Source organism: Macrotis lagotis, chromosome 8 (assembly GCF_037893015.1).
Source record: "Macrotis lagotis isolate mMagLag1 chromosome 8, bilby.v1.9.chrom.fasta, whole genome shotgun sequence".
Lineage (NCBI taxonomy): Eukaryota > Metazoa > Chordata > Mammalia > Peramelemorphia > Peramelidae > Macrotis > Macrotis lagotis.
The window spans coordinates 110,335,508-110,347,706 of NC_133665.1; the positions used below are offsets into that span (position 1 = coordinate 110,335,508).

At 42.6% G+C, this 12,199-nt stretch overlaps 1 protein-coding gene across 3 annotated transcripts in view; it reads left to right on the forward strand.

The window, feature by feature from the left end:
- NISCH (nischarin) overlaps window positions 1–11,746 on the forward strand; it is a 44,436-nt gene extending 32,690 nt beyond the window's left edge. The window contains exons 15-21 of one of the 3 annotated variants that reach the window (XM_074198144.1): window positions 6–58; window positions 903–2,195; window positions 6,377–6,551; window positions 7,272–7,425; window positions 8,416–8,544; window positions 9,122–9,283; window positions 10,464–11,746. In XM_074198144.1, coding sequence (XP_074054245.1) covers window positions 6–58; window positions 903–2,195; window positions 6,377–6,551; window positions 7,272–7,425; window positions 8,416–8,544; window positions 9,122–9,283; window positions 10,464–11,095 — 2,598 coding nt within the window. In that variant the 3' untranslated portion in view covers window positions 11,096–11,746. Of the gene's footprint in view, window positions 1–5; window positions 59–902; window positions 2,196–6,376; window positions 6,552–7,271; window positions 7,426–8,415; window positions 8,545–9,121; window positions 9,284–10,463 lie in introns of those variants that run through there. The other 2 variants (XM_074198145.1, XM_074198146.1) reach the window with 2 other exon arrangements.
- Window positions 11,747–12,199: the final 453 nt, after the last annotated feature.

Genomic DNA, 12,199 nt, shown 5'->3' on the forward strand with positions numbered 1-12,199 from the left:
TTCAGGCGGCTTCTATAATGGACTCAAGGAAAAACTCTGAGACTGACAATCCCACATGGTGAGGGGGGGCTGATAACTCTGGCTTAGGTTTGGGTGACCTGGTTAGGTAACTTATTGGCATTTAAGCACCAATAACCACTTGTATTTGGTTTGGTTTTTTACCAAATAAAAAATTTGGTTTCCTAGGGAATTTTCAGTTTTCCCGTTAAAATAAACACAATTGAAAGTGACTATACCTCTTCAAAAGTTTGCCAGCCAAAATCTGACCAGAATCTGTCACTTAAGAGTAGAAAGCCATAAGCCAGTGCCCCCTCTGTGGAAGTGTTATTTAAAAGATCTCATCCTTAAAATGAATTTCATCATACTGAATGTGTGGGATGGTTGCCAAACTAGATAGAACCATAGTGGATCTCAAACGTAGGAACAACTTATGTTGGTTCTTTTAATCTGTCATTAGCTCATTTTTTTTCTAGAGTTCTCCATTCTTTTCAACAGTGGTCATTGAAATGCTAGTTTTCACTTGCTTCATTTGTTTCTAGTCTTTTTAGTGCTTTTTAGTCTTTCAGTCTTTGAACTGTTCATTTTAATAGATTATGATAAATTTTCTGGCTTCTTGCACAGAGTCTTCAGTGGAAGCAGGCATCTTAGGGGTAGTTAAGATAGTGATATATAAGCTAGCATCCTTTAGGGATAGCAAACTTAATTGAAAGCCATGGCCTTTAATTTATTAGCACTACTACTTTAGAAGAATGGCTCTTTTGTTGTCATGGCAACAAGCTTTGGCTAGTTTGAAAAACTTAGATACTAGGGGTCAGTAATTTTATGGGGTCCTCAGCTGTGCAGGGATGTCTCCATTTCCAAACGTGTTGCTCTTCACTGAGAGTTTTTTTTCCCTTTTCAAGTTTGGGCCCCTCAGAGGATGAGCGTCCTGTGCTGCCCAACCCAGGTAACATCATCATTTTGCCATTCACTTGCATAGCCTACACAACCACCAACCAGGATTTCACCCAGCACCTTTCTGCTGTGATAAGGCAGGTGGTGCAGAGGCAACTGCCCTCCTGGACTGAAGCCACCAGCTGCAGGGGCCCCACCAGCGACTCCAGAGACAGTGACACAGAGGGGGGCTATTTTGAAATGGGCCTTCCTAAGGGAGAACCAACTCTGGAGTGGGGTGGTGCTCCTGAGGGAGGCTCAGTGGCCGATCACCTGCGCATCCTCCACATCCTCTGGAGCTTCTCCATCCAGGTTCACAAGGGAGTGCGGCAGTTTGCAGCCTGCTTCGTCCTGACGGACAGTGTAGTCGCTGTGTTTGAGATTCCTCCTGAGGCAGCCAGAGGTGATGGTTACCCCATCCTTTCTGCCTTGAAGCTGCTGTTGTGCTTTCCATATGGGGACCTTGCAGAGTTTGGCTTTCTCATGCCAGAGGTGTGCTTAGTGCTCAAGGTGAGACCCAGCGGACCTTGCTTGTGTCTCATTTCGGATGCCTCGCATCTCCAAGAATTTCATTCTTGTTTACATACCTGCTGCTCTTTGCAGCACACACCTGTGGGAGGGAGCTCCATGCTGTATTGCGGCAAGGCCAGCTTGCAGGAATTTATTTACCAGCTTCTGGGATTTTACCACATTTCCTCAGATGATGGTGAGATAAAAGGTTGTTTTCCTGCATATCTTGTCTATGGTGATAAAGGGGATGTTTGGCCAACCTTAGGCCAAGGTCCCTCTGATGGAGAGACAGATTGTACTAAACCCAGCCTCCAGCTACCATTTTGTGAATCATTGGAACCTGAGAGGCCTGCGGCTCATCCCTGCTGGCTATTCCTAACACCACAACACTTGAACATAGTGAAGGCAGATTTCAGCGCTTTACCAGAAAAAGGGAGCTATTCCAATGATACCCAAAAGCTCTTCCGACTGAGCCGGATTCCTCTGGCCTCGGTCCTGTTGCACCCAACCCATCGTTCCACTCAGCCTCAAAGTTCCTTCTCCGATGGCCATGTGCTTGAACTATTGGTAGGATACAGATTTGTCACAGCCGTGTTTGTCCTACCTCATGAAAAATTCCACTTTTTGAGAATCTACAACCTCTTGAGGACTTTCCTACAGGATGTGAAGACTATAGTTATCTTTAAAGCTTCCAAAAATTTGGAAATGGCAAGAAACCACCTCTTGGACTCCAATAATCTGCAGGCAGTGAGGTAATGACTTCTAGAACTCAATAAACGATGCCTAGTTCAGCATTTATACCCTACTGACACTGCAAGCCTATTGATGTTAATCTTTGTAATAGTTTTGTAGCCCATCCCCTTCTGCCTGTTCTTCATTAGGGCAGTGAGTGATCATTACATGGCCTCACTAATATTGGTTTAATTTTTTCCTAGTGTATAATCTAACAAAGTCACGTGGAGTATATGTCTTTGATAAAGAGTACAGTTTAAAAATTCACAAATTATAATTCTTCATATTAGTGTTCACCAGCAAATGGAAAGATGGTATGTAAATTTTCACAAATCTGTCTGAATTTTAGTCATTCATTTGACACACAGGACTCTGGTTCAGCATATATCACTGCATCTTTTTTTTTTTTAGGTTTTTGCAAGGCAAATGGGGTTGAGTGGCTTGCCCAAGGCTACACAGCTAGGTAATTATTAAGTGTCTGAGACTGGATTTGAACCCAGGTACTCCTGACTCCAGGGCTGGTGCTTTATCCACTGCGCCACCTAGCTGCCCTTACTGCATCATTTTTAAAAGATATGTTAGAATAGAACAGGGACCATCAATATAAACACTAAAATTTTCTCAGTAACTTTATATTTGAATCAATTAATTTCAGTTCATAAAGCATCATACCACCCCTTCAGTCTGGTTCTCTATAGTCATCATTAGGTTCCTTTGCCTCTTCATTCTTACTTGTTTTTCTTGATAGTCGTGTGGCATCTGTTCCATTCTTTGTTATGCCTTCCTCTTCTCTGCACCCCCCAGTATTCTGTATACAGTGGTTTTTGCAGGTCTCTCTCTTCCTTAAATTTGTCATCCTCTCTCATTTTGTTGTGTTCCTGATACAAGCGTACCACAACTGATTTGGCAACTATCTTTTTTCATTCCATTATTTTGCTTTCAGTTTGGTTTTTTAAAAAATAATTTGTGAAAATATAATCTTGCTATTAAAAATTTTGAAACAGCTAGCTCCTTTTTTTGTTTGTATGTCCTTGACAGAATCTTCATAGTATGAAATCCTCTGGAATTACTGTCAGTTTTTTTTTTTTAAATAACTTATAACATGTGAGTGATACCAGATTCTACTTCATCACTTTCAGTGATTTTGGCCAGTTTAAGGAATATGGGACAGTACCCCAAAATTGTATCAACAGAAGGATGAACAGAACTCATAAACCACGAACTTGCTGATTCTTCTTTTCTTCTGCTCTCTCTTGAATTTCTGTCTCCTCACTCCCTGACCATGATGCTAATGATAGTAAGTTTTAGAGCTTAGATAAAAGATCCCTTTGTACAGAGGGAGCAGCAGAGATCCTTCTTATGTGCCTGTGAATAGGGTCAAGGGTTGGGAAGGACTGGTCTTTGTCAATCCCTCAAGGAAAAGGAAAAGCATCCTTCATGTCCCTAGACCTGATGTGGGTTTTAAGTCTCCTCCAGCTCTAATTATCCATGATCAACATCGGATGGTGGAAAACCTGGAGAGGCCAGGGCATCGCACAACTGGCCTTTCCCTAAGCTACTGAGAAAGGTCTTGGGAAGACCTTGGGGAGCTCTTGCAGAGCTCCAGTCTGGCTGCTCTAGGAACTAAAATTTCCAGTAATTTCCCTCCAGCAGTTTATAGTCGAGAATATTGAGAATATTTGGATGAAGATGGGACTGGTTATCCAGTCCAGCTCTCATCTTACAAGGAAACTGAGGCCCCACAGAGGTGATGGCAGAAGGAGAGTCACTGTTAGTTGTTTCCAGGTCAGTCTGTTCCAAATCATTCCCTGTTCAGAACTGATGATCTCTGTTTTTCAGAGAAGCATGCATCCACCAGTAGTAATAGCCTTGGTATTACATGAATACACATTGCTGCAGTAGAATAATTTCAAATCTCCCTTTTCTCATCCTCCCTCCCTCCCCTATTCTCAGAAATAGCCTGGAAGGGGTCTTATTTAAGGACTCTTTCAGAGTAATTGGGGGGGGGTAGGAGGGGAGCCTTTATAGATAATAGTTACAAGTTGAAAGGAGTCTTAGAAAGGACTGACGAGAATCAGGTGGCTATAGATAAAACCTAGATTGCAGCATTTTTCCTGTCTTTCTATCTAGTCAGTCAAACTGGCATCTAGGACTAAAATCTGAACTCCTTTTAACTAACTTATCCCTCTTTTTCTCCCATGTCAAGTTATCACTTTTCTTAATTCTTCCTTCAGTTTGTCTTTGGAATTTATCTTTTTCTTTCCATTCCCTACTACTAACATCAGAGTCTTAAGCTTTCATGGTTTTTTCTTTTTTTTGCCTCTAGTATTACTTCAGTTTGTTCACTAGTCTTCCCTTCCAGTCCATCCTTTATGAAGTGACAAGATTAATCATTCAGAAGTACATAGCCCTACTCGAAGAACCTTCAAGAATTGTTGCCTTAAAAATACTTTAACTTGGGGTGGCTAGGTGGTGCAGTGCATAGAGCACCTGCCCTGGAGTCAGGAGTACCTGACTTCAAATCTGACCTCAGACACTTAATAATTACCTAGCTGTGTGACCTTGGGCAAGCCCATTGCCTTGCAAAAACTAAAAAAAAAAAAAAAAAAAGTTGTTTAGTCTGGCATTCAAACCTGTTCTACTGTTTTAGTCTGGTTGTATCCTAAGGACTCCCAACACTAGCTTCTACTGCACTTCCTATGGCTGGCTCTTTCTCTGTTTATTTATCTAATCTATTTATCTGTAAATAATATCTATACTACTCAGATGTAATTCCCAATCATTCCCAATGATATATATATTCCTCTGGTTCATTCTCTCACCTGAAATGCCTTCTCTCCTTTTTTTCCTCATAAAAATCTATTTAAAAATTTTTACTATTTACTAAAACTCTACTATTTTAAAATTCTGTCCATCCTTCAGGGAGTTTAAAGTCCTCCTTTTTTCCAAGAAATTATCTTTGACTATTCTTGTCCACTTATTACCCAGATCCCTTCATTTTGCCATTTAATCACCCTGTACTCATCACTATTTGTTACCTTGGGCCCCACCTCCTCTGCCAATTTGTAAGATCCTGAGGGTCTTAGTGGCTTACTCCAGGAATTTGTGGTAAGATTCATCTTCTTCACTGACTTGATAGCCTATGGATAGGTCCTACATTTTGTTTTTTTGCTAATTCCAAATAATTTTTACCCACCAGACAGTGGAAAGAATTGCCGTAAAACTAAGGTGATTAATTTGGTGGTAGCTGGCCCAGTGGATAAAGTACCAGACCTGAAGTCGGGAAGACTCATACTCCTGAGTTTAAATCCAGCCCCAAACACTAGCTGTGTGACCCTATGCAAGTCACTTAACCTTGTTTGCCTCAGTTTTCTTATCTGAAAAAGGAGTTGAAGAAGTAAATAGTAAACCACTCCAGTATCTCTACCATGTAAATCCAAAATGGGGTCACAAAAACTGAACAAGAATCAAAATTGAGGGGGCAGCTAGGTAGTGCAGTGGATAGAGCACAGTGGATAGAGTACCAGCCCTGGAGTCAGGAGGACCTGAGTTCAAATTCGGCCTCAGACACTTAATAATTGCCTAGCTGTGTGACATTGGACAAGTCACTTAACCCCACTGCCTTAAATAAAAACAAAAAGGAATTGAGACTGAAAAGTTTTTCAGAAGGCTAGTTAATAGGCATTTTAAAGATACTCAATGAGCTACAAAGGAGAGGAACATAGGTCCTTTGATGACTCTTGGTTGGTCTTACAGATTCCACTGCCTGAGGAGGCCCAGACACTTTTTATCCTCTCACTTCATTCCTCTGAAGTGTTCTGAAGTCAGGGGTGCACTTTATTTTTTATTTTTTCAAGGCAATGGAGTTAAGTACCTTGCCCAAGGCCACACAGCTGGGTAATTAAGTGTCTGAGGTCGGATTTGAACTCAGGTCCTCCTGACTCCAGGGCCAGTGCACCACCTAGCTGCCCAGAGGTGCACTTTAGCTTAGAAGTCCCTGACACGGCATCCCTGCCCTTTTGAAAATTGACTTTTGCAGGACTCTCCATTAGAAACCTTTACCCCTCTCTGGGAAAACTGGGCTAAAATTCTCTACACTCAAAACTGGGGTCTGGTCCACCTAAAAACTCAGTTGCTTTGAATATGTTTGATCATTTGGGGCTCACTTTGCTCTAATGTAATCTTTTTTGAATCTTTGTAGCTTTTCCAAGCCTCATTTGACACTCTCCTCCCCATACCCAAGTGAATTTCTGATGCAGAAAATGACTGAAGACAACCAAATTCCTTTTTACCTGCCGGTTTCCTCATCTCTTCAGTATGTGGCTGGACTAAGGGGAAGTGCCATCGTGGAGTTTTTCCATAACAATGTTGCTGAGGTATTGTGACCCAACTATTGATCTTTGGCCTTTTACCTTCTTTGTATTCTATCAAGGCTCAGGGCCAGACTAGGACTTGATCGGTTTTCTTTGAGTCAGATTTCAGAAGTTTCTAGTGAAGGGCTGAGGTGATGAATAGTTTTGTAAATTTTTAAATCAAAACTTCAGCTAGATATTCTTTGCAGTCTTTTGAATCAGTGGTGTAGATTTCCCAGCCCCCTTTGAGGGCTCACTCTATACATATCTCTGGCTTCCCATCCCAAAACCCCATTCTCCAGGAGACAGACACATACACACACACACACACACACACACACACCTCTCTCCCCTTATCAATTCTCATTTTTCTAAAATTTTCACCCAAGAAATTGATTTATTCTTGACATAATGCCCTATTGAGAGTTGTTTGTTTTTACCTCCTTCTCCCTTTTTCCGACCCCCATCCCCCAAAGAACTAAAAGACCTAAATATGTATCTTTCTAATGGTAGCATTTCACAGTGGGACTGACTAGTAGGAAGTTATTTGGGGACACATGAAAAATGTGATTGAGATACCTGATCTATTTAAATAAGAAGATCATCCTTGACTCCCTTAATTGTGCTCCATCAGCTCTATTTTCAGATAATGCTTCTTGGGGGTTTAGGGATAGGGATGGAAAAAGAGGTGGTTAATTAGAAGCACCTGCAGTGTGTACAAATCTACATGATTTTTATTTTCAGGTTGAAAATGAAGAGCTGAGACACCTCATGTGGTCATCAGTTTTATTTTACAAAACCCCTGATGTGGAAGTCACTGCCTGTGTGTTACTCACGACCAAAGCAGTGTACTTTCTGCTGGACGACTCCATTCAGCACCATTGTGAGCCTTTGCTAGGTAAGAAGAGGGATGGAGATGCTGGAGAGCCTGGGACTTAACAGGGCACCTGTTTTCTTTTTCTTTTGTTTCATTTCACCCTCCACACCTGAAAAGCCCTAGCCCATTTCTCCAGATGTGATGATCTTTACCTGCAACCTGGATGAACTGGAAGATTGCTCTTCAAATGCTCAGAATAATATATGGTGGAGCAATATTATTAAATCATTATTTGACCTTGATCTAAAGCTTTTTTGCTTATTGTACTGTTTGGTTAATTATGACTTTGGTGACTTTCAAGCCATTGACTGGGCAAAACTGACCCTGCAAACTTGGTGTGAAAACTTCCTTTTCTCGTAAAGATAGATCTACTGAGGCCTTGCTCTTTGGGGGCACTTGCTTTTATAGAATCACACTCAATGCTTCCTGAGGCAGAGGTCATGCACCCCAATGAGGAGTGCAGAGCTCAGGGCCAGTTTAGGTCCAGCTCATCTGCCTCTGCTGCCTCCCATTGTCCCCTTGGCATGATTTTCCAAGGTGTGACAACCATTGTCACTCAAGAAGTCAGTTAACTATTATCAAAAAGACTTTTTATTTTGGTTCCCTGGGGTTGAATTGTGTTCCCTTCAGTGCAGTTTATAAGGCATTGAAAATGTACTTTGGGGGTGGCTAGGTGGCATAGTGGATAAAGTACCTGACCTGGAGTCAGGAGTACCTGGGTTCAAATCCGGTCTCAGACACTTAATAATTACCTAGCTGTGTGGCCTTGGGCAAGCCACTTAACCCTGTTTGCCTTGAAAAAAAAGAAACCTAAAAAAAAAAAGAAAATGTACTTTGCTCTTGAACATGACTTGTGTTATTATCCAAAGCCTATAGACTAATAGGGAGGTGAGTTTGAAGGTCTTTGTCAATGTCCACAGACCCCTCTCCCTTAGTTCCCAACCTAGAGAAATCTGAACTCATTCTCCAAGAATGACTGATCTTTGTCATTTTTTTTCTTTTCATGCACAGACTTCTGGAATCAGAGGAACTCGGATTATGACAATAGCCCTTTCCATCTGTCCCAGTGCTTTGTTTTAAAGCTCAATGACCTACAGTCAGTTAATGTTGGCCTCTTTGATCAGTATTTTCGGGTTACTGGTGAGTGACATTTTTGCTGGGTTTATTTCCTACAATTAGGTCGATTTGATTCTGATTTCTAATCCATAACTTCATCATTACATGTGCATTATTTCTTTGTGCACATGTGGATACTCTTAGCCAAGTCACTGGGGAGGGCGGAAATAACCATGAACTTTTGGAAACAACAGGGGTTGCTGAATCTGCCCTTTCGACCATAGTCAAAAGTCAAGAATTTTACCAGCAACCTGTCAGCAAAGAACCAAGTAAACAGAATAATAAACAGACAGACTGAATGAACCTTGGAGTTCCCTCTCAGTAGCATGCAGGATGTTTCTGGCTCATACTTCCTAAATATATTTTAAAGAGAGAAAGCTCAGCTTTTTCTCTCGGCCTTCCTAACCCATTCCAAAACATGTGTGTCAGCCTTTCCTGCCTTCAAAACCACTGCCAGTCTCGACGCTCCCAGTGCAGGATATCACATCCTGTTGTTTGATCCCCAAAGGCCCCCTCCCTGCATAATAAAGAGCTCAGGCCTTTGGGGCAAGGGGCTAGGACTGGCCATTCCCAGTTGAGTGGCATGGATTTGTTTCCTTAGGCTCTTCTGCAGATCATATTGTAACTTGTCTGACTCGAGACAGTTACTCAACTCATGCCTTCATCCAACACCTCATGGCTGTTCTCTCCTTGCTGGCCCGCACACCTTCCCCAGAACCAGTTGACAAGGATTTTTACTCTGAATTTGGCAACAAAAATACAGGTAAAGAAAAACTTCTATCTCTTTTCCTTAAGGAAGTGAGCTTGGTGGGCTGATCTTTCTCACTTCCCTGTTTGGCATATGCATGATGTATAAGAAAAGAAGAAGAGCTAGGAGTTGGCAAAGATGTGGCTTTGGATCCTGCCTCTGATACTTAGAAGTTGTGTGACCAAGAGGAAGTTAGTTGATTCAGTGAGTCTCAGTTTCCCCATCAGCAAACACAGATTGATAACTAGAAAGTTAAATGTTGCTCCTAGGGCCTTGTTGCTGTTTTGAAAAGCTTCCCACTCTGCTCCTAAAAGTGGGGTCCCCTCTCACATCCAGCTCAAATGCCACCAGCTTTCCCCAAGCTCTGTAGTCCTCCCTGATCTCACTAGCCTTTGGTCTCCTCTACATAGACTATCTTGGTGTGTCAAGAATTTATGATTTTTTGTCAGTGTAGAAAATTTCTCCACCAATGCATATTGTAACCCATCTGTAATTTATGTTGCATAAATTTTCAGACCCCTTGTTAGTGCCCACACAAATAAACTACTACAGATAAACTGATTAAGTTGCACTTTATCCACTCTCACTCACTCACTCACACATGTGCACAGGAGACTTGTCAAAGAGGAATCACTGAAAAAAAGGGAAAGAAGGCAATTAGAGGACAAAACAGTGATGTTCCTTCCAAAATCTTCTTTCAGCCCTTTCAAGATGCATAAAATAACTTGGCCAGAATCAAACAGCAAGTATAAGAGGCAGAATTTGAACTTGGGTCTTAATTAGCATTAGCTTACAGTACTTGACCCCCTGCTATGTTTTATGACACTGTTTCAGAGTTGTCAGATTTGTTTTTCTGCTAGTTTCTGAGATTTGAGAGACTCAGGGCTTCCCATTTGAATGAATTAGTAGCTAAAGCTTGGGTGCTCTAAGCCATACCAAAGGCTATGGTTCACTTGGCCTTTGGAGTAATTTATTAGTGATGATGATTACTGATCGGCCTCAGGGATTAGGGTCAGTCAAATTATTTCACTTTTTAGATAAGAAATTAAGAGGTCAGAGAAGCTAATTTGCCACATGTCTGATATCAGATGGGAGCCTGGGTCCCCTGACTCCCAAGTTCAGTGCTCTTCCCACTAAGCCACCATCAAGAATCTTAGGGTTACAATGTGCCGCTTGTTTGCCTTTGTCTTTGCAGGAAAGATGGACAACTATGAATTGATCCACTCGAGTAGGGTGAAGTTTATTTACCCTAATGAGGAGGAGATTGGAGACTTGGCTTTCATTGTGGCTGAGAAGATGGAAGGCTTGGCAGATCGCCCCGCACTTAATATCCTCCTCTATGTTCTGGCATTCCAAGTGGATCCTGTGGAAGGCCCGTGTTCAGCCAGCAGTTCACTGCAGCCAAAGACACTAATTCTGACCAGTTTGGGCTTGTTCCTTTTTGATGAGGACCATGTCAGTTACCCACTGCCCGAGTTTGCCAAGGAGCCTCCGCAGAAGGACAAATACCGCCTTGCTGATGGCCGGCGGATCCGGGACCTGGACCGGGTGCTCATGGGCTACCAGATGTACCCCCAGGCCCTCACTTTCATCTTCGATGATGTGCACGACCAGGACTTGATGCAGAACCTGACCCTCGATCACTTTGGAGATGCTCTGGTTGCCGCCCAGGGAGCCCCCCGACCCAGGGGGCGCATTGGGGGCAGGGAAGTGCAGTGGTACATCTTCATCCCAAGTGCTGAGAGTCGAGAGAAGCTCATCTCGATGCTCGCCAGGCAGTGGGAGACTCTGTGTGGACGGGAGCTTCCCCTTGAGCTGACAGGCTGATGGGCTGGGCCTTGGGCAGCAAGGAGGCCAAGGACTATCCGGGCCAGGCCAGCCCAGGCTCGCCAGCTCTATTGTGGGCATCTGCTCTCTTTTGTTAACTGTGCTAGAGATTTCTATGCTGAATGTGTAAACAGTTTATCATGCTCTGCATCCTGGGAACCTGGATGAATCAAAGGAGTCAAAACACTCTGTCTTAGTGCTGTCTAGGGCTGTCTCTATTTCCACATTTTTGTTTCCTGTATATATCAGTCAATGCAAACTATTCCACTGTATATAATGGTGAGAGAAGCACTTGTGATGTCACAAAGTACAGTGCTGTGTGTGTGTGTGAGCTGTATTTTATTGGGTGTGCTGCTAAACATTTAAGTTAATATGATTTACAGACACTTTTACATTGTCTTTTTATGAATATCAAAATTGTTTTTAATTTTGCTGCTAATCATGAACCTCATAGCAAAATTCACATTAAGGTACCCCAAGAGTGGGAACCTCCCTTTGGTGGAGGACTGGCTCACTCTTAATCCCAGCAGGGATGTGGGTGACGAGCAAGGTTATAACTGGCTGTGTGTGAGAACTGGACCAACCACCTTCCAAGCCCCAAATGTTGCTCCCCTTGTCTCCTTTCACAATACAATAAAGTGGAATTTGGCACGTCTTGTTTCTTAGGCCACAGTGTATATCTCATCAGGGAGAACAGCAGCTCTAAGTGAGCCCCCCTCAGGATCCTTCAAAAGTGAGCATCCAAATGAATAGTCACCTAGAGCAGTCTAGCAAGGGGACTGGGATGGACCAGAAAAGCTCAAGAAGAGCCTCTTGTCTCCATGTTACCCCATTATACACTTGCTCCAAAAACAGAGCTCCATCTCCTCATTGAAAATATAGGCAGTTCTCTCTTTACATAAATGGACCATTCTGTAGACCTCTACTTAAAATTATGTTTACTGTTTTGCCTATGAATGTGGGGAGGGAGGCAGGAGGGGACCCAGGATAGAGAGGCCTCTTCTTGGCATTGGGGGTCCAGCAGTGGTGGCAGTCTTTCCAAGCCTCTGTTTTTCTGGTTTCATTTAGAAACTTTTGTTTTTTTAAGGATTTTTTTTTTTCCGA